Raw genomic sequence first — 25,000 nt, forward strand, 5'->3', positions numbered from 1 at the left:
GACACCTTATTGTCCTATACCACCAGAATATTCTATTATGTAAAATATTGTTTGGTTTGTGCATAATGCGTTTTGACACATTAAATTCCCTTTCGTATGGATGAAGGGCTGTGGATGTGGTCATTTTATACACACACAGATAGTGGCCCAATTACGAGCTCCGTTGTGTCGTTGCAACGTGGAGAGAGAGAGAGAGAGAGAGAGAGAGAGAGAGAGTGTGTGTGTGTGTGTGTGTGTGTGTGTGTGTGTGTGTGTGTGTGTGTGTGTGTGTGTGTGTGTGTGTGTGTGTGTCGGTGAGCACCAGCATAGGAGGGAGAGGAGAAAAGACAGCTCTACGACGTGCTCTTTTGGAAACAGAACGGAGTGCTGTGCTGCCTCTCTCTTTTTCCTCCGTTATCTCTCTCTCGCTCTCTCTCTCTCTCTCCCCCTCGTCTTCTCCTCCTCCTCTTCAAGCCTCCCTTCCTCAGTTGTAACCGTGCGGTTGCCAAGAGAGCTGTAGTACAGTAGCGACTGTAACTAGGTACGAGCTCCGGGACATTTCTCCCGGTCTCAAGAGCCTGAATGTCGACCAGCGGCTCCAGCTCCTCATCACGGAAGGACTTCGATGTGAAGCAAATCCTCCGAAGCCGATGGAGGTGGTTCGGTCACCCGGCTGTTCCCCCGCCAGGAGACTTCTTTACCGGGAGAGGAGCGGGGGCCAGCCCCGGAGAGTACCACAGCCCCTCTGTTAGTGGCTGTTCTACCGGTAACGGAATCGTTAACGGCGCCGGTACAGGAAATAACTGCTTAGTAGCAGTTGGAACTAGTGGTAACGGCAGTTGTAGTGGAAATAATTCATGCAACGCCAACAACAGAAAGTTTATGGATAATTCTGTTGGGAGTCCCACTGATAACCTCCCGGTAACACCGTTTGTAGCCGCGGCAGCTGAACATTCCTCTTGTCCGCGGTCATTCAACCAACCGGAGTGGGTCGACCCGTTGTCTTTCTCTCACTCTCGGCCGGTAACAGACACAGAGCGCCCCGGGGAGGGCTCATCGCTTCTCCAACCGCCGGTACCGGAGGCGTGTGTTCCCGCGGCTGAAGAGGAGACGGGACTGACGGGAGCCGAGAGTAATAACAACCACGACGACAATGCCTCCAGCTCCTGCAGGTATGAGGAGAATGAGACGAGTTTAGCCTAATGTCTCCTCTCGGTGCTTTAACATGGACCTATGTTTCAGTGTACGTTTATAGCGTTAAACTTTCTGTTAGCTCGACTACTTTCTGTTAGCTAGCCCCCTTTCTGTTAGCTAGGCTACTTTCTGTTAGCTAGGCTACTTTCTGTTAGCTAGGCTACTTTCTGTTAGCTAGGCTACTTTCTGTTAGCTAGGCTACTTTCTGTTAGCTAGGCTCCTTTCTGTTAGCTAGGCTACTTTCTGTTAGCTAGCCTCCTTTCTGTTAGCTACGCTCCTTTCTGTTAGCTAGGCTACTTTCTGTTAGCTAGGCTACTTTCTGTTAGCTAGGCTACTTTCTGTTAGCTAGGCTCCTTTCTGTTAGCTAGGCTACTTTCTGTTAGCTAGCCTCCTTTCTGTTAGCTAGGCTACTTTCTGTTAGCTAGCCCACTTTTTGTACGAAGTAAAATTCTCTATAGATTTTTACTGAATGGTCAACTTTATATAGCAGCGTTCAACATATGATGCTCGCTGTAGGCCTACTACCCTATATAGGACGCTCGCTGTAGGCCTACTACCCTATATAGGACGCTCGCTGTAGGCCTACTACCCTATATAGGATGCTCGCTGTAGGCCTACTACCCTATATAGGATGCTCGCTGTAGGCCTACTACCCTATATAGGATGCTCGCTGTAGGCCTACTACCCTATATAGGATGCTCGCTGTAGGTCTACTACCCTATATAGGATGCTCGCTGTAGGCCTACTACCCTATATAGGATGCTCGCTGTAGGCCTACTACCCTATATAGGACGCTCGCTGTAGGCCTACTACCGTAATATAGGACGCTCGCTGTAGTCCTACTACCCTATATAGGACGCTCGCTGTAGGCCTACTACCCTATATAGGACGCTCGCTGTAGGTCTACTACCCTATATAGCACGCTCGCTGTAGGCCTACTGCCCTATATAGGACGCTCGCTGTAGGCCTACTGCCCTATATAGGACGCTCGCTGTCGGCCTACTACCCTATATAGGACGCTCGCTGTAAGCCTACTACCCTATATAGGACGCTCGCTGTAGGCCTACTACCCTATATAGGACGCTCGCTGTAGGCCTACTACCCTATATAGGATGCTCGCTGTAGGCTTACTACCCTATATAGGATGCTCGCTGTAGGCCTACTACCCTATATAGGATGCTCGCTGTAGGCCTACTACCCTATATAGGATACTTGCTGTAGGCCTACTACCCTATATAGGACGCTCGCTGTAGGCCTACTACCCTATATAGGACGCTCGCTGTAGGCCTACTACCCTATATAGGATGCTCGCTGTAGGCTTACTACCCTATATAGGATGCTCGCTGTAGGCCTACTACCCTATATAGGATGCTTGCTGTAGGCCTACTACCCTATACAGGACGCTCGCTGTAGGTCTACTACCCTATACAGGACGCTCGCTGTAGGCCTACTACCCTATATAGACGGGCAGTCGGAGATATCAACCCAGTTAGACGGGCAGTCGGAGATATCAACCCAGTTAGACGGGCAGTCGGAGATATCAACCCAGTTAGACGGGCAGTCGGAGATATCAACCCAGTTAGACGGGCAGTCGGAGATATCAACCCAGTTAGACGGGCAGTCGGAGATATCAACCCAGTTAGACGGGCAGTCGGAGATATCAACCCTGCTAGACGGGCAGTCGGAGATATCAACCCTGCTAGACGGGCAGTCGGAGATATCAACCCAGTTAGACGGGCAGTCGGAGATATTAACCCAGTTAGACGGGCAGTCGGAGATATTAACCCAGTTAGACGGACAGTCGGAGATATTAACCCAGTCGGAGATATCAACCCAGTTAGACGGACAGTCGGAGATATTAACCCAGTTAGATGGACAGTCAACCAAGCCTAGCTTTTAGCTAGCTTACAGTGGTATCTTCAACCTAGCCTAGCTTTTAGCTAGCTTACAGTGGTATCTTCAACCTAGCCTAGCTTTTAGCTAGCTTACAGTGGTATCTTCAACCTAGCCTAGCTTTTAGCTAGCTACAGTGGTATCTTCAACCTAGCCTAGCTTTTAGCTAGCTACAGTGGTATCTTCAACCTAGCCTAGCTTTTAGGTAGCTACAGTGGTATCTTCAACCAAGCCTAGCTTTTAGCTAGCTACAGTGGTATCTTCTACCTAGCCTAGCTTTTAGCTAGCTACAGTGGTATCTTTTACCTAGCCTAGCTTTTAGCTAGCTACAGTGGTATCTTCTACCTAGCCTAGCTTTTAGCTAGCTACAGTGGTATCTTCAACCTAGCCTAGCTTTTAACTAGCTACAGTGGTATCTTCAACCAAGCCTAGCTTTTAGCTAGCTACAGTGGTATCTTCTACCTAGCCTAGCTTTTAGCTAGCTACAGTGGTATCTTCTACCTAGCCTAGCTTTTAGCTAGCTACAGTGGTATCTTCTACCTAGCCTAGCTTTTAGCTAGCTACAGTGGTATCTTCAACCTAGCCTAGCTTTTAGCTAGCTACAGTGGTATCTTCAACCTAGCCTAGCTTTTAGCTAGCTACTGTGGTATCTTCAACCTAGCCTAGCTTTTAGCTAGCTACAGTGGTATCTTCAACCTAGCCTAGCTTTTAGCTAGCTACAGTGGTATCTTCAACCTAGCCTAGCTTTCAGCTGGCAGCTCCGCAGTGCAAGCTAGTTTGACTTTCTATAAAGTTTGAGAAACAAGTTGAAGATAAAGTTATGTTTTGTTTAGTTACATGTTTTATTGTCACCGGAAACCATATATTTATCCTGTCTTGAATGACAAGGTCACATTTTTGCAATCTCTCAAAATAAATGCAATAATCTTGCGTTACAAACACTTACAACAATGGATTCTAGTCAATTGTAGTTAATTACCAAATTGTTTGGCGCTAAACTATATAGAACATTGGCCTGTTGGAAACTACAACTCCCTACTACAATGTTACACTTCAGGCTTGATCTGATTTCTCTACAGAAACTGCAAATCAAAGCTCAGAGAAAATAAATAACGAAATGGAATTCAAATAATTTAACCAACGTTGGTCAATTGGTTGTTTAAAAAATATAAAATAACAGACATTTCGGTTAATCGTTCAGCACTAATTTGAGGGTATTTTTTTAATCCATATTGGGTGAACCGTTTCGAAATTACAGCACTTTTTGTACATTGTCCCCCCCCCATTTTAGGGGAGCAAAAGTATTGTGACAAATTCAATTAAGTATTTGGTCACACAATGACTACATGTGACTTTACAATTTGTTGGATACATTTGCTGTTAGTTTTGGTTGTGTTTCATATTATTTTGTGCCCAATAGAAATGAATGGTTAAATAATGTATAGTGTCATTATGGAGTCAATTTTATTGTAAATAAGAATAGAATATGTTTCTACGTTCATGTGAATGACACAATGATTACGGATAATCTTGAATGAATCATTAAGTAATGTGTGCGAAAGTTAGTCATAAATATCATACCCCCCCAAAATGCTAACCCTCCCCTGTTATTGTAATGGTGAGAGATTAGCATGTCTTGGGGGTATGCTATAAAATGCTAACCCCTCCCTGTTATTGTAATGGTGAGAGGTTAGCATGTCTTGGGGGTATGATATAAAATGCTAACCTGCAGTTATTGTAATGCTGAGAGGTTAGCATGTCTTGGGGGTATGATATAAAATGCTAACCTCCCCTGTTATTGTAATGGTGAGAGGTTAGCATGTCTTGGGGGTACGATATAAAATGCTAACCCCTCCCTGTTATTGTAATGTTGAGAGGTTAGCATGTCTTGGGGGTATGCTATAAAATGCTAACCCCTCCCTGTTATTGTAATGGTGAGAGGTTAGCATGTCTTGGGGGTACGATATAAAATGCTAACCCCTCCCTGTTATTGTAATGTTGAGAGGTTAGCATGTCTTGGGGGTATGATATAAAATGCTAACCCCTCCCTGTTATTGTAATGGTGAGAGGTTAGCATGTCTTGAGGGTATGATATAAAATGCTAACCCCTCCCTGTTATTGTAATGGTGAGAGGTTAGCATGTCTTGAGGGTATGACATTTGTGCGTCTGTAACTTTCTCACTCATCATCATTCATGATTCATTCAGGGTTATCCAACCCAGCAGCTTTGCAGTTCTTGACACTCAAACCGGTGTAACCGGCACCTACTACCAAACCCCCTGTTCAAAGGCAGTTAAATCTTTAGTCTTACCCATTCACCCTCTGAATGACACACACACACAATCCATGTCTCAATTATCTCAAGGCTGAAAAATCCTTCTTCCACCTGTCTCCTCCTCTTCATCTACACTGATTGAAGTGGATTTAACAGAGTTTTTCACCTGGATTCACCTGGTCAGACTGTGTCATGGAAAGAGCAGGTGTTCTTAATGTTTTGTATTCTCAGTGTATTCAGTCCTTCAGACAGTATTCACACCCCTTGTCTTAATGTTTTGTATTCTCAGTGTATTCAGTCCTTCAGACAGTACTCACACCCCTTGTCTTAATGTTTTGTTCACTCAGTGTATTCAGTCCTTCAGACGGTACTCACACCCCTTGTCTTAATGTTTTGTTCACTCAGTGTATTCAGTCCTTCAGACAGTACTCACACCCCTTGTCTTAATGTTTTGTATTCTCAGTGTATTCAGTCCTTCAGACAGTACTCACACCCCTTGTCTTAATGTTTTGTTCACTCAGTGTATTCAGTCCTTCAGACAGTATTCACACCCCTTATCTTAATGTTTTGTATTCTCAGTGTATTCAGTCCTTCAGACAGTATTCACACCCCTTATCTTAATGTTTTGTATTCTCAGTGTATTCAGTCCTTCAGACAGTATTCACACCCCTTGTCTTAATGTTTTGTATTCTCAGTGTATTCAGTCCTTCAGACAGTACTCACACCCCTTGTCTTAATGTTTTGTATTCTCAGTGTATTCAGTCCTTCAGACAGTATTCACACCCCTTATCTTAATGTTTTGTATTCTCAGTGTATTCAGTCCTTCAGACAGTACTCACACCCCTTGTCTTAATGTTTTGTATTCTCAGTGTATTCCGTCCTTCAGACAGTACTCACACCCCTTGTCTTAATGTTTTGTATTCTCAGTGTATACAGTCCTTCAGACAGTACTCACACCCCTTGTCTTAATGTTTTGTATTCTCAGTGTATTCAGTCCTTCAGACAGTACTCACACCCCTTGTCTTAATGTTTTGTATTCTCAGTGTATTCAGTCCTTCAGACAGTACTCACACCCCTTGTCTTAATGTTTTGTATTCTCAGTGTATTCAGTCCTTCAGACAGTACTCACACCCCTTGTCTTAATGTTTTGTTCACTCAGTGTATTCAGTCCTTCAGACAGTACTCACACCCCTTGTCTTAATGTTTTGTATTCTCAGTGTATTCAGTCCTTCAGACAGTACTCACACCCCTTGTCTTAATGTTTTGTATTCTCAGTGTATTCAGTCCTTCAGACAGTACTCACACCCCTTATCTTAATGTTTTGTATTCTCAGTGTATACAGTCCTTCAGACAGTACTCACACCCCTTGTCTTAATGTTTTGTTCACTCAGTGTATACAGTCCTTCAGACAGTACTCACACCCCTTGTCTTAATATTTTGTTCACTCAGTGTATACAGTCCTTCAGACAGTACTCACACCCCTTGTCTTAATGTTTTGTATTCTCAGTGTATTCAGTCCTTCAGACAGTACTCACACCCCTTGTCTTAATGTTTTGTATTCTCAGTGTATTCAGTCCTTCAGACAGTACTCACACCCCTTGTCATTCACCACATTTTAGTTGTTTACAGCCTGAGTTTAAAATGGATGACATTTAGGTGTTGTGTCACTGATCTACACACAATACCCCACAAGGTCAAAGTGTTTTAAAACCTTTTTTTAAATGAATAAAAATGTTTAAAACTGTAATGTCTTGAGTCAATATGTATTCAACCCCTTTGTAATGGCAAGCTTAAATAAGTCGCTCTGGATAAGAGCGTCTGCTAAATGACGTAAATGTAAGTTCAGAATAAGTTGCATGGACTCATTCCATGTTCACACATATACAATTATCTGTAAGGTCCGTCAATTGAATAGTGAATTGCAAGCACAGATTCAACCACAAAGACCAGGGAGGTTTTTCAATGCCTTGCAAAGAAGGATATTGATTGGTAGATATGGGGGGGAAATGACATTGACTATCCCTTTGAGCATGGTAAAGTTATTCATTACACTTTGGATGGTGTATCAATACACCCAGTCAGTACAAAGATACAAGCGTCCTTCCTAACTCAGTTGCCGGAGAGGAAGGAAACCGCTCAGGGATTTCACCATGAGGCCAATGGTGACTTTAAAACAGTTACAGAGTTTAATGGCTGTGATAGGAGAGAACTGAGGATGGATCAACAACATTGTAGTTACTCCACAATACTAACCTAAATGACAAAGGTGCTTCTACAAAGTATTGACTCAAGGGTGCAAATACTTATGTAAATGAGACATAATGAGTCATTATGGGGTATTGTGTGTCGATGGGTGAGAAAAAAAATCTCAATTGAATCCATTTTAAATTCAGGCTGGTTCAACAAAATGTGGAACAAGTCAATGGGTGTGAATACTGTCTGAATCTGTGAATGGATATCCAGTCTTATGGAGGAGTCTTCTAAAGGAATGGACTCTGAATCTGTTAATCTGTCTCGCTGTCTCTCTGTCTCTCCATCTCTCTCTCTGTCTCTCTCTTTGTCTCTCTCTGTCTGTCTCTCTCGCCATCTCTCCTCTCTCCCTCTCTTTCTGTCTGTCTGTCTCTCTGTCTCTCTCCTCTCTCTCTCTGTCTCTCTCTCTCTCTGTCTCTCTCTGTCTCTCTCTCTGTCTCTCTCCTCTCTTTCTCTCTCTCGCCATGTCTCTCTCTCTCTCTCTCTCTCGCTCCATCTCTCCATCTCTCTCTCGTAAATTTAAAGGCTGCTTTGGGAGCCATGATGGAGCTAAAGACTTGTTCACACACACACACACACACACACACACACACACACACACACACACACACACAGAGACACAGACTTATTCACTGACAATGACTCACCCACAGATGGACAGACTAGCCAAGATGCGTTTTGTCTTCCAAACTACCACTACTGAATATAGTGTCAAAGCCATTCTGGCTCAGTGCTCTGCTCAGTTTCCCTTTTGTTAGTAAAGATATGGAGAAACTGGGAGCCATTTTTGGGGGGGTGAGGGGGATGGGGCAGACTAAAGTGCAGTGTGTGTGTCGTCCTATGATCTTGGTTTCCATAGACTGACAAATTAAAACACTATCTTGAAAGTGATGGTGTGTACTTCTTGTCTTTCTCTCGCAGGTTAAATAAAGGCGATAAAATTATTACAAAGTGTGTGTGTGTGTGTGTGTGTGTGTGTGTGTGTGTGTGTGTGTAGGACTTCCAACAGCAGTGCGACGCTGTCCTCATGCGTGTCGATGGAACCGTGCGTGTCCTCCGACGAGTGTGTGTACACGGCTCACACACACGCAGACCTGATCTCCAGCAAGATGGAGACCTACCTCCGGACCAAGCAGCTGTGTGACGTCACTCTGGTGTCAGGGGACAGGAGGATACCTGCTCACAGGTAACACACACACACGCAGGAGCGCACACACACACACACACACATACATACACACACACACACACGCAGGAGCGCGCACACACACACACACATACATACACACACACACACACACACACATACATACACACACACACACACGCAGGAGCGCACATACACACACACACACACACACACACACACACATACACACACACACACATGCAGGAGCGCGCACACACACACACAGACACACAGACAGAGAGAGAGAGAGACACACACACATATACAGTCGGAAGTTTACATCCACTTAGGTTGGAGTCATTTAAAACTTGTTTTTCAACCACTCCACAAATTTCTTGTTAACAAACTATAGTTTTGGCAAGTCGGTTAGGACATCTACTTTGTGCATGACACAAGTCATTTTTCCAACAATTGTTTACAGACAGAGTATTTCACTTATAATTCACTGTATCACAATTCCAGTGGGTCAGAAGTTTACATACACTAAGTTGACTGTGCCTTTAAACAGCTTGGAAAATTCCAGAAAATGATGTCATGGCTTTAGAAGCTTCTGATAGGCTAATTGACATCATTTGAGTCAATTGGAGGTGTACCTGTGGATGTATTTCAAGGTCTGCCAAAAGATATCAGCCAAGACCTCAGAAAACAAATTGTAGACCTCCACAAGTCTGGTTCATCCTTGGGAGCAATTTCCAAACGCCTGAAGGTTCCACGTTCATCTGTACAAACAATAGCACGCAAGTATAAACACCATGGGACCACGCAGCCGTCATACAGCTCAGGAAGGAGACGCGTTCTGTCTCCTAGAGATGAACGTACATTGGTGTAAAAAGTGCAAATCAATCCCAGAACAACAGCAAAGGACCTTGTGAAGATGCTGGAGGAAACGGGTACAAAAGTATCTATATCCACAGTAAAATGAGTCCTATATCGACATAACCTGAAAGGCCGCTCAGCAAGGAAGAAGCCACTGCTCCAAAACCGCCATAAAAAAGCCAGACTACGGTTTGCAACTGCACATGGGGACAAAGATCATACTTGTTGGAGAAACGTCCTCTGGTGTGATGAAACAAAAATAGAACTGTTTGGCCATAATGACCATCGTTATGTTTGGAGGAAAAAGGGGGAGGCTTGCAAGCCGAAGGACACCATCCCAACCGTGAAGCACGGGGGTGGCAGCATCATGTTGTGGGGGTGCTTTGCTGCAGGAGGGACTGGTGCACTTCACAAAATAGATGGCATCATGAGGTGGGAAAATTATGTCGATATATTGAAGCAGCATCTCAAGACATCAGTCAGGAAGTTAAAGCTTGGTTGCAAATGGGTCTTCCAAATGGACAATGACCCCAAGCATACTTCCAAAGTTCTGGCAAAATGGCTTAAGGACAACAAAGTCAAGGTATTGGAGTGGCCATCACAAAGCCCTGACCTCAATCACATAGAAAATTTGAGGGCAGAACTGAAAAAGTGTGTGCGAGCAAGGAGGCCTACAAACCTGACTCAGTTACACCAGCTCTGTCACAGGAGGAGTGGGTTCCAAAATTCACCGAACTTATTGTGGGAAGCTTGTGGAAGGCTACCTGAAACGTTTGACCCAAGTTAAACAATTTAAAGGCAATGCTACCAAATACTAATTGAGTTTATATGTAAACTTCTGACCCACTGGGAATGTGATGAAATAAATAAAAGCTGAAATAAATCATTCTCTCTACTATTATTCTGACATTTCACATTCTTAAAATAAAGTGGCGATCCTAACGGACCTAAGACAGGGAATTTTTACAGAAAAACTGAGTTTAAATGTATTTGGCTAAGGTGTATGTAAACTTCTGACAAACTGCGCACACACACACACACACACACACACACACACACGTATAAATATATAATTATATATATAATCTAACACACAGCTTTATCATCTTCTTCTTGATCTCTATTTTTAACTATTCACATTTATTCCACATCTGACTTCCCCCTCTTTACCTCCTGAGAAACCAGTAGCCCCTGTTTTGATTTTGTACTTCGGGAAAGTACTCAGCCCCCCCCCCCCTTTGACTGTTTCCACAATATATTTAACTTTTTTTTTAATGTTACATAAATCTATTCGAAAATAGATTAAATTAATACAGAGCCTCATCAGTCTACACACAGTACCCCATAATGACAAAGCGAAAACAGGTTTTAAAGATTTTTTTTTGTGTGCAAATGTATTAAAAATGAAAAACAGAAATACCTTATTTACGTAAGTATTCAGACCGTTTGCTATGAGACTCGACATTGAGTTCAGGTGCTTCCTGTTTCCATTGATCATCCTTGAGATGTTTGTACAACTTGATTGGAGTCCACCTGTGGTAATTTCAACTGATTGGACATGATTTGCAAAGGAACACACCTGTCTATATATGGTCCCACAGTTGACCAGTGCATGTCAGAGCAAAAACCAAGACATGAGGTCGAAGGAATTGTCCGTAGAGCTTCGACACAGGATTGTGTCGAGGCACAGATCTGGGGAAGGGTACCAACACATTTCTGCAGCGTTGAAGGTCCCCAAGAACACAGTGGCCTCCATCATTCTTAAATGGAAGAAGTTTGAAACCACCAAGACTCTTCCTAGAGCTGGCCGCCCGGCCAAACTGAGCAATCGGGTGAGCAGGGCCTTGGTCAGGGAGGTGACCAAGAACCCGATGGTCACTCTGACAGAGCTCCAGAGCTCCTCTGTGGAGATGGGAGAACCTTCCAGAAGGACAACCATCTCTGCAGCACTCCACCAATCAGGCCAGACGGAAGCCACTCCTCAGTAAAAGGCACATGACAGCCCGCTAGGAGTTTGCCAAAAGGCACCTAAAGACTCTCAGACCATGATAAACAAGATTCTCTGGTCTGATGAAACCTAGTGTCGTGTCTTTGGCTATGCCAGATTAAGTGATATGACATGCTATTCTATAAAATCCTTTCTATGTAATTAATATTACCTGATTTAAACTAATCATGTAATTAACTAGAAAGTCGGGGGCACCACGAAAGAATGTTTGTAGAGCTGTTACCTTCCGAATAAACTCTTAAAGACCTAGTAATATTTTACATCAATTAGCAGTCAATATTTAATCGTCACCTTTATTTATTCTCATCTGAAAGTTGTAAATTCTTGGTTATCTTCACGAACCCTGGCTTACAAGTTGAATCAGCAATACAACATTTGGTTTAATTATTTATTTACTAAATACCTAAATAATCACACAGAATTACATCTGCACAGGATGGGTCATGCATTGATTACTAATTATGTCATAAAGGAAAAAGGTCCCTAGCGGACGGAACGGCTGGTTACACAAAGAAAAGGGGGTTGGGTTTTTGAATGAAAAGCGCGGGAAGACTGAGGAACAAAGGGATTTGGTCTCTGATCGGACCTTGTAAAAGCTGTGCTATCGTAAATACAGAATCTTACGCATTCTAAATAACCTCCCGTTTTGGTAAAGGAAAATGCAAGAAATATTTACTCTGAGCTGCGCTTCTCAATAGGTTGGTCGTAGATGGAAGGCCGTGTTGCCCGACAGAGATCTTCCTGTCCTCTGAAGAATGTCTGGTAGAGCGGATGTGTTGTAGTACCGTCGTGTGTTTGGTAGAAGAGATACTTTGTCCGTCCTCTCCTAGCCCACGTTTACAGCTGCTGCTGCTCACTCAACGGCTAGGAGGTATCACTTCTTTAGTGAATAAGAGTTCAAAGTTCATACCAAGTTGCCGTACTGATACTCTAGAACCTCACTGAACAGATATTCTAGAACCTCACTGAACTGATATTCTAGAACCTCACTGAACTGATATTCTAGAACCTCACTGAACTGATATTCTAGAACCGTACTGGACTCATATTCTAGAACCGTACTGGACTGATACTCTAGAACCTCACTGAACTGATATTCTAGAACCTCACTGAACTGATATTCTAGAACCTCACTGAACTGATATTCTAGAACCTCACTGAACTGATATTCTAGAACCTCACTGAACTGATATTATAGAACCGTACTGGACTGATATTCTAGAACCGTACTGGACTGATACTCTAGAACCTCACTGAACTGATATTCTAGAACCTCACTGAACTGATATTCTAGAACCTCACTGAACTGATATTCTAGAACCGTACTGGACTGATACTCTAGAACCGTACTGGACTGATACTCTAGAACCGTACTGGACTGATATTCTAGAACCGTACTGGACTGATATTCTAGAACCGTACTGGACTGATATTCTAGAACCGTACTGGACTGATATTCTAGAACCGTACTGGACTGATATTCTAGAACCGTACTGGACTGATATTCTAGAACCGTACTGGACTGATATTCTAGAACCGTACTGGACTGATATTCTAGAACCGTACTGGACTGATATTCTAGAACCGTACTGGACTGATACTCTAGAACCGTACTGGACTGATACTCTAGAACCGTACTGGACTGATACTCTAGAACCGTACTGGACTGATACTCTAGAACCGTACTGGACTGATATTCTAGAACCGTACTGGACTGATATTCTAGAACCGTACTGGACTGATACTCTAGAACCGTACTGGACTGATATTCTAGAACCGTACTGGACTGATATTCTAGAACCGTACTGGACTGATACTCTAGAACCGTACTGGACTGATATTCTAGAACCGTACTGGACTGATATTCTAGAACCGTACTGGACTGATATTCTAGAACCGTACTGGACTGATATTCTAGAACCGTACTGGACTGATACTCTAGAACCGTGCTGGACTGATACTCTAGAACCGTACTGGACTGATACTCTAGAACCGTACTGGACTGATACTCTAGAACCGTACTGGACTGATATTCTAGAACCGTACTGGACTGATATTCTAGAACCGTACTGGACTGATATTCTAGAACCGTACTGGACTGATATTCTAGAACCGTACTGGACTGATATTCTAGAACCGTACTGGACTGATATTCTAGAACCGTACTGGACTGATACTCTAGAACCGTACTGGACTGATACTCTAGAACCGTACTGGACTGATACTCTAGAACCGTACTGGACTGATACTCTAGAACCGTACTGGACTGATACTCTAGAACCGTACTGGACTGATATTCTAGAACCGTACTGGACTGATATTCTAGAACCGTACTGGACTGATATTCTAGAACCGTACTGGACTGATATTCTAGAACCGTACTGGACTGATATTCTAGAACCGTACTGGACTGATACTCTAGAACCGTACTGGACTGATACTCTAGAACCGTACTGGACTGATACTCTAGAACCGTACTGGACTGATATTCTAGAACCGTACTGGACTGATATTCTAGAACCGTACTGGACTGATACTCTAGAACCGTACTGGACTGATACTCTAGAACCGTACTGGACTGATATTCTAGAACCGTACTGGACTGATATTCTAGAACCGTACTGGACTGATATTCTAGAACCGTACTGGACTGATATTCTAGAACCGTACTGGACTGATATTCTAGAACCGTACTGGACTGATATTCTAGAACCGTACTGGACTGATATTCTAGAACCGTACTGGACTGATATTCTAGAACCGTACTGGACTGATATTCTAGAACCGTACTGGACTGATATTCTAGAACCTCACTGGACTGATACTCTAGAACCGTACTGGACTGATACTCTAGAACCGTACTGGACTGATATTCTAGAACCGTACTGGACTGATATTCTAGAACCGTACTGGACTGATATTCTAGAACCGTACTGGACTGATATTCTAGAACCGTACTGAACTGATATTCTAGAACCGTACTGGACTGATACTCTAGAACCGTACTGGACTGATATTCTAGAACCGTACTGGACTGATATTCTAGAACCGTACTGGACTGATACTCTAGAACCGTACTGGACTGATACTCTAGAACCGTACTGGACTGATACTCTAGAACCGTACTGGACTGATATTCTAGAACCGTACTGGACTGATATTCTAGAACCGTACTGGACTGATATTCTAGAACCTCACTGAACTGAAGTTGGCTTAGTTCTGTAGTTTGATATTAGCCCTTTTAACGTCTGGACCGTCGTCCTCACATCCTCGGGAACACAAATGTTACATTTCGTTAATAGGGGCTTATGTCGTGGGGAGAGAAAGGGCGTGTTTCATAGTTTTTACAACCAATGTCTGTTCACTTGGGCGTGGCCACGGAGCGAACAGAATTTACCTTATGAAAACCCAATTCTCTCATTTAGAAGCTAAAATTACATTTAATCTTTTCACAAATAGTTTCATATTTAAAACATTTTAAATTGCACAACAATTCCATGTGAATGTGATAACTAGAATGTGTAGACTTTCCCAGATACAGTTTGTCGTCCTGTCATCAGTAATAATGTCCCAGACACCAACTGATCTGACATCATATTCATTAAGTACCAACACATATTTTCAACTGGCTCTATTACCGAAATATGGTTCCTTCCCCCCCCCCACATTTTGATGTTCCCAGACTCTCTCTATGTTAACAAAGGGCTTTCCAAGAGTCATTCTGTAGAGTAGAGAGAGAGGAAAGGGGGGGAAGTATTTATGGGGGTCATAAACCTGACCAACAACGTCATGACACTAGATTGAACTCTTTGGCCTGAATGCCAAGCGTCACGTCTGGAGGAAACCTGTCACCATCCCAACGGTGAAGCATGGTGGTGGCAGCATTATGCTGTGGGGATGTTTTTCCAGCAGCAGGGAGTGGGAGACTAGTCAGGATCGAGGGAAAGATGAACGGAGCAAAGTACAGAGAGATCTTTGATGAAAACCTGCTCCAGAGCGCTCAAGACCTCAGACTGGGGTGAAGGTTCACCTTCCAACAGGACAACGACCCTAAGCACACAGCCAAGACAATGCAGGAGTGGCTTCGGGACAAGTCTCTGAATGTCCTTGAGTGGCCCAGCCAGAGCCCGGACTTGAATCCGATCTAACATCTCTGGAGAGACCTGAAAATAGCTGTGCAGCGACGCTCCCCATCCAACCTGACAGAGCTTGAGAGGATCTGTAGAGAAGAATGAGAGAAACTCTCCAAATACAGGTGTGCTAAGCTTGTAGCGTCATACCCAAGAAGACTCGAGGCTGTAATCACTGCCAATGATGCTTCAACAAAGTACTGAGTTAAAGTGTCTGAATACTTATGGAAATGTATTTTTAATTAAAACACATCTATTTTTTGAAAAATACACGGAAAAGAAGACTCTCTCGGTCGACCAAGATTTAGTTTTTCAGTCGTAGACAGTCGCTACACTCTCACACCCAGACACACCAGGCCTCTTTCCCCCCTCCTAATGCATCTCATCGTAAAGGGGAACTATAGATGACTGATGTCCTATATTGGTACTACAGAACATAACTGTCATTTCTCCTTCCATTTCCTCATTTCGGATTTAAGTCCATGCTCTCCTCCTTTCTTCTGAAGAACATAGTTTTATATATATATATACACACACACACACACACACACACACACACACACACACACACACACACACACACAGTACCAGTCAAAAGTTTGGACACACCGACTCATTCAAGGGTTTTTCTTTATTTTTTACTATTTTCTACATTGTTGAATAATAGTGAAGACATCAACACTATGAAATAACACATATGGAATCATGTAGTAACCAAAAAAGTGTTAAAACAAGTCAAAATATATGTTTTATTTGAGATTCTTCAAAGTAGCCACCCTTTGCCTTGATGACAGCTTTGCACACTCTTGGTATTCTCTCAACCAGCTTCACCTGGAATGTTTTTCCAACAACAGTCTTGAAGGAGTTCCCCTCCTTCTCTCTGTCTCCTTCTCTCTGTCTCCTTCTCTCTGTCTCCTTCTCTCTGTCTCCTTCTCTCTGTCTGTCTCCTTCTCTCTGTCTGTCTCCTTCTCTCTGTCTGTCTCCTTCTCTCTGTCTGTCTCCTTCTCTCTGTCTGTCCCCTTCTCTCTGTCTGTCTCCTTCTCTCTGTCTGTCTCCTTCTCTCTCTCTCTGTCTCCTCTCTGTCTCTCTCTCTCTGTCTCCTTCCCTCTGTCTCTCTCTCTCTTTCTGTCTCGTTCTCTCTGTGCTGAGATGGGACTTATAGGTTATAGTCCGATGATAGTGGTTTGAACCTCCTGAATTCCCCTCGCTTCCTCCCTGTCAGACTGGTCCTGTCGTCGGTGTCAGACTACTTTGCGGCCATGTTCACCAGTGATGTCAGAGAGGCCAAACAGGAAGAGGTTAAGATGGAGGGGGTGGACCCTGATGCATTGTGGGTGCTGGTGCAATACGCTTACACAGGTACACACAATTACACACAACCCTTGTGTAGGGCTCAGGACAAAAGAAGTGTACTATATATATATATATATATATATCACACACTGGCCGGACAGTTTATTAGGTACACCACCCCGTACACCTAAATGGATGGTTCCTACAGACAGTGGGTCACGTGGACGTGGCTTGTTATATAAAGCAGGCAGACAGGCATCAAGACATTCAGTTACTGTTCCATTGAACTTTAGAATGGGCAACACGTGTGACCTAAGTGACTCTGAGCGTGGTGTGATGGACGGGGCCAGGCGCGACGGATTCAGTATGTCAGAAACGGACGCCCTCCTGGGCTTTTAACAGACGACAGTATCTAGGGTTTATACTGAGAATGGTGTGATGATTTTAACAGACAGTATCTAGGGTTTATACTGAGAATGGTGTGATGATTTTAACAGACAGTATCTAGGGTTTATACTGAGAATGGTGTGATGATTTTAACAGACAGTATCTAGGGTTTATACTGAGAATGGTGTGATGATTTTAACAGACAGTATCTAGGGTTTATACTGAGAATGGTGTGATGATTTTAACAGACAGTATCTAGGGTTTATACTGAGAATGGTGTGATGCTTTTAACAGACGACAGTATCTAGGGTTTATACTGAGAATGGTGTGATGATTTTAACAGACAGTATATCTAGGGTTTATACTGAGAATGGTGTGATGATTTTAACAGACAGTATCTAGGGTTTATACTGAGAATGGTGTGATGATTTTAACAGACAGTATCTAGGGTTTATACTGAGAATGGTGTGATGATTTTAACAGACAGTATCTAGGGTTTATACTGAGAATGGTGTGATGATTTTAACAGACAGTATATCTAGGGTTTATACTGAGAATGGTGTGATGATTTTAACAGACAGTATCTAGGGTTTATACTGAGAATGGTGTGATGATTTTAACAGACAGTATCTAGGGTTTATACTGAGAATGGTGTGATGATTTTAACAGACAGTATCTAGGGTTTATACTGAGAATGGTGTGATGATTTTAACAGACAGTATCTTGGGTTTATACTGAGAATGGTGTGATGATTTTAACAGACAGTATCTAGGGTTTATACTGAGAATGGTGTGATGATTTTAACAGACAGTATATCTAGGGTTTATACTGAGAATGGTGTGATGATTTTAACAGACAGTATATCTAGGGTTTATACTGAGAATGGTGTGATGATTTTAACAGACAGTATCTAGGGTTTATACTGAGAATGGTGTGATGATTTTAACATACAGTATCTAGGGTTTATACTGAGAATGGTGTGATGATTTTAACAGACAGTATCTTGGGTTTATACTGAGAATGGTGTGATGATTTTAACAGACAGTATATCTAGGGTTTATACTGAGAATGGTGTGATGATTTTAACAGACAGTATATCTAGGGTTTATACTGAGAATGGTGTGATGATTTTAACAGACAGTATCTAGGGTTTATACTGAGAATGGTGTGATGATTTTAACAGACAGTATCTAGGGTTTATACTGAGAATGGTGTGATGATTTTAACAGACAGTATCTAGGGTTTATACTGAGAATGGTGTGATGATTTTAACAGACAGTATCTAGGGTTTATACTGAGAATGGTGTGATGATTTTAACAGACAGTATCTAGGGTTTATACTGAGAATGGTGTGATGATTTTAACAGACAGTATATCTAGGGTTTATACTGAGAATGGTGTGATGATTTTAACAGACAGTATATCTAGGGTTTATACTGAGAATGGTGTGATGATTTTAACAGACAGTATATCTAGGGTTTATACTGAGAATGGTGTGATGATTTTAACAGACAGTATCTAGGGTTTATACTGAGAATGGTGTGATGATTTTAACAGACAGTATCTAGGGTTTATACTGAGAATGGTGTGATGATTTTAACAGACAGTATCTAGGGTTTATACTGAGAATGGTGTGATGATTTTAACAGACAGTATATCTAGGGTTTATACTGAGAATGGTGTGATGATTTTAACAGACAGTATATCTAGGGTTTATACTGAGAATGGTGTGATGATTTTAACAGACAGTATCTAGGGTTTATACTGAGAATGGTGTGATGATTTTAACAGACAGTATCTAGGGTTTATACTGAGAATGGTGTGATGATTTTAACAGACACTATCTAGGGTTTATACTGAGAATGGTGTGATGATTTTAACAGACACTATCTAGGGTTTATACTGAGAATGGTGTGATGATTTTAACAGACAGTATCTAGGGTTTATACTGAGAATGGTGTGATGATTTTAACAGACAGTATATCTAGGGTTTATACTGAGAATGGTGTGATGATTTTAACAGACAGTATATCTAGGGTTTATACTGAGAATGGTGTGATGATTTTAACAGACAGTATCTAGGGTTTATACTGAGAATGGTGTGATGATTTTAACAGACAGTATCTAGGGTTTATACTGAGAATGGTGTGATGATTTTAACAGACAGTATCTAGGGTTTATACTGAGAATGGTGTGATGATTTTAACAGACAGTATCTAGGGTTTATACTGAGAATGGTGTGATGATTTTAACAGACAGTATCTAGGGTTTATACTGAGAATGGTGTGATGATTTTAACAGACAGTATATCTAGGGTTTATACTGAGAATGGTGTGATGATTTTAACAGACAGTATATCTAGGGTTTATACTGAGAATGGTGTGATGATTTTAACAGACAGTATATCTAGGGTTTATACTGAGAATAGTTTGACAAGTCCTGTGGGTGAAAACAGATCCATGAGGATCCTTGTCACCGATTGGCTATTTACAGCAGACGACCACACCGGGTTCCTGTCCAATCAGCTATAAACAAGAAGAAGTGTCTCCAGTGGACACGACATCATCAACACTGGACACATGAGGAGAGGAAAAACACACAGCCTGGAACATGACAGTGAGTTAAGTTTACTTCAGTGTCCTGGTCAGTCCCCAGACCCCTCTCAGTGTCCCGGTCAGTCCCCAGACCCCTCTCAGTGTCCTGGTCAGTCCCCAGACCCCTCTCAGTGTCCTGGTCAGTCCCCAGACCCCTCTCAGTGTCCTGGTCAGTCCCCAAGACCCCTTTCAGTGTCCTGGTCAGTCCCCAGACCCCTCTCAGTGTCCTGGTCAGTCCCCAGACCCCTCTCAGTGTCCTGGTCAGTCCCCAAGACCCCTCTCAGTGTCCCGGTCAGTCCCCAGACCCCTCTCAGTGTCCTGGTCAGTCCCCAGACCCCTCTCAGTGTCCCGGTCAGTCCCCAGACCTCTCTCAGTGTCCCGGTCAGTCCCCAGACCCCTCTCAGTGTCCCGGTCAGTCCCCAGACCCCTCTCAGTGTCCCGGTCAGTCCCCAGACCCCTCTCAGTGTCCCGGTCAGTCCCCAGACCCCTCTCAGTGTCCCGGTCAGTCCCCAGACCCCTCTCAGTGTCCCGGTCAGTCCCCAGACCCCTCTCAGTGTCCCGGTCAGTCCCCAGACCCCTCTCAGTGTCCCGGTCAGTCCCCAGACCCCTCTCAGTGTCCCGGTCAGTCCCCAGACCCCTCTCAGTGTCCCGGTCAGTCCCCAGACCCCTCTCAGTGTCCCGGTCAGTCCCCAGACCCCTCTCAGTGTCCCGGTCAGTCCCCAGACCCCTCTCAGTGTCCCGGTCAGTCCCCAGACCCCTCTCAGTGTCCCGGTCAGTCCCCAGACCCCTCTCAGTGTCCCGGTCAGTCCCCAGACCCCTCTCAGTGTCCCGGTCAGTCCCCAGACCCCTCTCAGTGTCCCGGTCAGTCCCCAGACCCCTCTCAGTGTCCCGGTCAGTCCCCAGACCCCTCTCAGTGTCCCGGTCAGTCCCCAGACCCCTCTCAGTGTCCCGGTCAGTCCCCAGACCCCTCTCAGTGTCCCGGTCAGTCCCCAGACCCCTCTCAGTGTCCCGGTCAGTCCCCAGACCCCTCTCAGTGTCCCGGTCAGTCCCCAGACCCCTCTCAGTGTCCCGGTCAGTCCCCAGACCCCTCTCAGTGTCCCGGTCAGCCCCCAGACCCCTCTCAGTGTCCCGGTCAGCCCCCAGACCCCTCTCAGTGTCCCGGTCAGCCCCCAGACCCCTCTCAGTGTCCCGGTCAGTCCCCAGACCCCTCTCAGTGTCCCGGTCAGTCCCCAGACCCCTCTCAGTGTCCCGGTCAGTCCCCAGACCCCTCTCAGTGTCCCGGTCAGTCCCCAGACCCCTCTCAGTGTCCCGGTCAGTCCCCAGACCCCTCACAGTGTCCCGGTCAGTCCCCAGACCCCTCTCAGTGTCCCGGTCAGTCCCCAGACCCCTCTCAGTGTCCCGGTCAGTCCCCAAGACCCCTCTCAGTGTCCCGGTCAGTCCCCAGACCCCTCTCAGTGTCCCGGTCAGTCCCCAGACCCCTCTCAGTGTCCCGGTCAGTCCCCAGACCCCTCTCAGTGTCCTGGTCAGTCCCCAGACCCCTCTCAGTGTCCTGGTCAGTCCCCAGACCCCTCACAGTGTCCCGGTCAGTCCCCAGACCCCTCTCAGTGTCCTGGTCAGTCCCCAGACCCCTCTCAGTGTCCCGGTCAGTCCCCAGACCCCTCTCAGTGTCCTGGTCAGTCCCCAGACCCCTCTCAGTGTCCCGGTCAGTCCCCAGACCCCTCTCAGTGTCCCGGTCAGTCCCCAGACCCCTCTCAGTGTCCCGGTCAGTCCCCAGACCCCTCTCAGTGTCCCGGTCAGTCCCCAGACCCCTCTCAGTGTCCTGGTCAGTCCCCAGACCCCTCTCAGTGTCCTGGTCAGTCCCCAGACCCCTCTCAGTGTCCCGGTCAGTCCCCAGACCCCTCTCAGTGTCCCGGTCAGTCCCCAGACCCCTCTCAGTGTCCCGGTCAGTCCCCAGACCCCTCTCAGTGTCCCGGTCAGCCCCCAGACCCCTCTCAGTGTCCCGGTCAGTCCCCAGACCCCTCTCAGTGTCCTGGTCAGTCCCCAGACCCCTCTCAGTGTCCCGGTCAGCCCCCAGACCCCTCTCAGTGTCCCGGTCAGCCCCCAGACCCCTCTCAGTGTCCCGGTCAGTCCCCAGACCCCTCTCAGTGTCCCGGTCAGTCCCCAGACCCCTCTCAGTGTCCTGGTCAGTCCCCAGACCTCAACCCTATAGAGCCTCTCTGGGTTGAGATGAAACGGGCTGTTGGCAGCGTGAATGTACCACCGTCCAATCAGCAGCAACTGCCTGATGCCATGGCGTCAGCATGGACCTACATCCCTGTGGAACATTTCTGACGCCTTGTGGAATACCCCGAAGACTTCAGGCTGTTCTGGAGTAAAAGGGCCGACTCGGTACTAGATAGGTGTACCTAATAAACTGTCAGGTGAATGTGTGTAGATAGATAGATAGATAGGGTTTAGGGTGTACTTAATAAAGGGCCGACTCGGTACTAGATAGGTGTACCTAATAAACTGTCAGGTGAATGTGTGTGTATAGATAGATAGATAGATAGGGTTTAGGGTGTACTTAATAAAGGGCCGACTCGGTACTAGATAGGTGTACCTAATAAACTGTCAGGTGAATGTGTGTGTGTATAGATAGATAGATAGATAGATAGATAGATAGGGTTTAGGGTGTACTTAATAAACTGTTGTGTGTGTGTTTTAGGGTGTACCTAATAAACTGTTATGTATTTGTGTGTGTGTGTATACACACACACACACACACACACACACTTTAAATCTTGAATACACTACAAGTTTACATTTCAGTTCTTAGCAACAAAAGTGATCAAATTGTTTCTCTGTCTCTCTCTCTCTGTCTCTCTCTCTGTCGATCTCTGTCTCTCTCTCTGTGTCTCTCTCTCTCTGTCGATCTCTGTCTCTCTCTCTGTCTCTCTCTCTCTCTGTCGATCTCTGTCTCTCTCTCTGTGTCTCTCTCTCTCTCTGTCGATCTCTGTCTCTCTCTCTGTCGATCTCTGTCTCTCTCTCTGTGTCTCTCTCTCTCTGTCGATCTCTGTCTCTCTCTCTGTCTCTCTCTCTCTCTGTCGATCTCTGTCTCTCTCTCTGTGTCTCTCTCTCTCTCTGTCGATCTCTGTCTCTCTCTCTGTGTCTCTCTCTCTCTGTCGATCTCTGTCTCTCTCTCTGTCTCTCTCTCTCTCTGTCGATCTCTGTCTCTCTCTCTGTGTCTCTCTCTCTCTCTGTCGATCTCTGTCTCTCTCTCTGTGTCTCTCTCTCTCTGTCGATCTCTGTCTCTCTCTCTGTCGATCTCTGTCTCTCTCTCTGTCGATCTCTCTGTCGATCTCTGTGTGTCTCTCTGTGTCTCTGTGTCTGTGTCTCTCTGTGTCTCTGTGTGTCCAGGTCGTGTGGAGTTGAGAGAGGACACTATAGAGTGTATATTGTCAGTATCGTGTCTCCTCCAGCTGCAGCCGGTGGTCCAGGCCTGCTGTAACTTCCTCATCAAACAGCTCCACCCTTCTAACTGTCTGGGGATACGAAGCTACGCCGACACACAGAGCTGCTCACAGCTCCACCACGCTGCTCACAGCTTCACCATGGTAGGTTACACACTACCCCTTCCCCTGTAGACACACAGAGCTGTTACACACCTCCACCACACTGCTCACAGCTACACCATGGTAGGTTACACACTACCCCTTCCCCTGTAGACACACAGAGCTGTTACACACCACCACCACGCTGCTCACAGCTACACCATGGTAGGTTACACACTACCCCTTCCCCTGTAGACACACAGAGCTGTTACACACCTCCACCACGCTGCTCACAGCTACACCATGGTAGGTTACACACTACCCCTTCCCCTGTAGACACACAGAGCTGTTACACACCTCCACCACGCTGCTCACAGCTACACCATGGTAGGTTACACACTACCCCTTCCCCTGTAGACACACAGAGCTGTTACACACCTCCACCACGCTGCTCACAGCTCCACCATGGTAGGTTACACACTACCCCTTCCCCTGTAGACACACAGAGCTGTTACACACCTCCACCACGCTGCTCACAGCTACACCATGGTAGGTTACACACTACCCCTTCCCCTGTAGACACACAGAGCTGTTACACACCACCACCACGCTGCTCACAGCTACACCATGGTAGGTTACACACTACCCCTTCCCCTGTAGACACACAGAGCTGCTCACACCTCCACCACGCTGCTCACAGCTACACCATGGTAGGTTACACACTACCCCTTCCCCTGTAGACACACAGAGCTGTTACACACCTCCACCACGCTGCTCACAGCTACACCATGGTAGGTTACACACTACCCCTTCCCCTGTAGACACACAGAGCTGTTACACACCTCCACCACGCTGCTCACAGCTACACCATGGTAGGTTACACACTACCCCTTCCCCTGTAGACACACAGAGCTGTTACACACCTCCACCACACTGCTCACAGCTACACCATGGTAGGTTACACACTACCCCTTCCCCTGTAGACACACAGAGCTGTTACACACCTCCACCACACTGCTCACAGCTACACCATGGTAGGTTACACACTACCCCTTCCCCTGTAGACACACAGATCTGTTACACACCACCACCACGCTGCTCACAGCTACACCATGGTAGGTTACACACTACCCCTTCCCCTGTAGACACACAGAGCTGTTACACACCTCCACCACACTGCTCACAGCTACACCATGGTAGGTTACACACTACCCCTTCCCCTGTAGACACACAGAGCTGTTACACACCTCCACCACGCTGCTCACAGCTACACCATGGTAGGTTACACACTACCCCTTCCCCTGTAGACACACAGAGCTGCTCACAGCTCCACCACGCTGCTCACAGCTACACCATGGTAGGTTACACACTACCCCTTCCCCTGTAGACACACAGAGCTGTTACACACCTCCACCACGCTGCTCACAGCTACACCATGGTAGGTTACACACTACCCCTTCCC

At 45.4% G+C, this 25,000-nt stretch overlaps 1 protein-coding gene across 1 annotated transcript in view; it reads left to right on the forward strand.

Annotated features, from left to right (window-relative positions):
- Positions 1-317: 317 nt before the first annotated feature.
- Positions 318-25,000, forward strand: part of LOC123732504 (kelch-like protein 5) — a gene marked incomplete at its 3' end in the record, with an annotated part of 39,802 nt that continues 15,119 nt past the window's right edge. Inside the window, exons 1-4 of the mRNA XM_045711705.1 lie at positions 318-1,151; positions 8,589-8,777; positions 16,957-17,093; positions 23,405-23,601. Of these exons, the coding sequence (XP_045567661.1) occupies positions 562-1,151; positions 8,589-8,777; positions 16,957-17,093; positions 23,405-23,601 (1,113 nt within the window). The remainder of the gene's footprint in view (positions 1,152-8,588; positions 8,778-16,956; positions 17,094-23,404; positions 23,602-25,000) is intronic.

The sequence above is a fragment of the Salmo salar genome, unplaced genomic scaffold (assembly GCF_905237065.1).
Source record: "Salmo salar unplaced genomic scaffold, Ssal_v3.1, whole genome shotgun sequence".
NCBI lineage: Eukaryota > Metazoa > Chordata > Actinopteri > Salmoniformes > Salmonidae > Salmo > Salmo salar.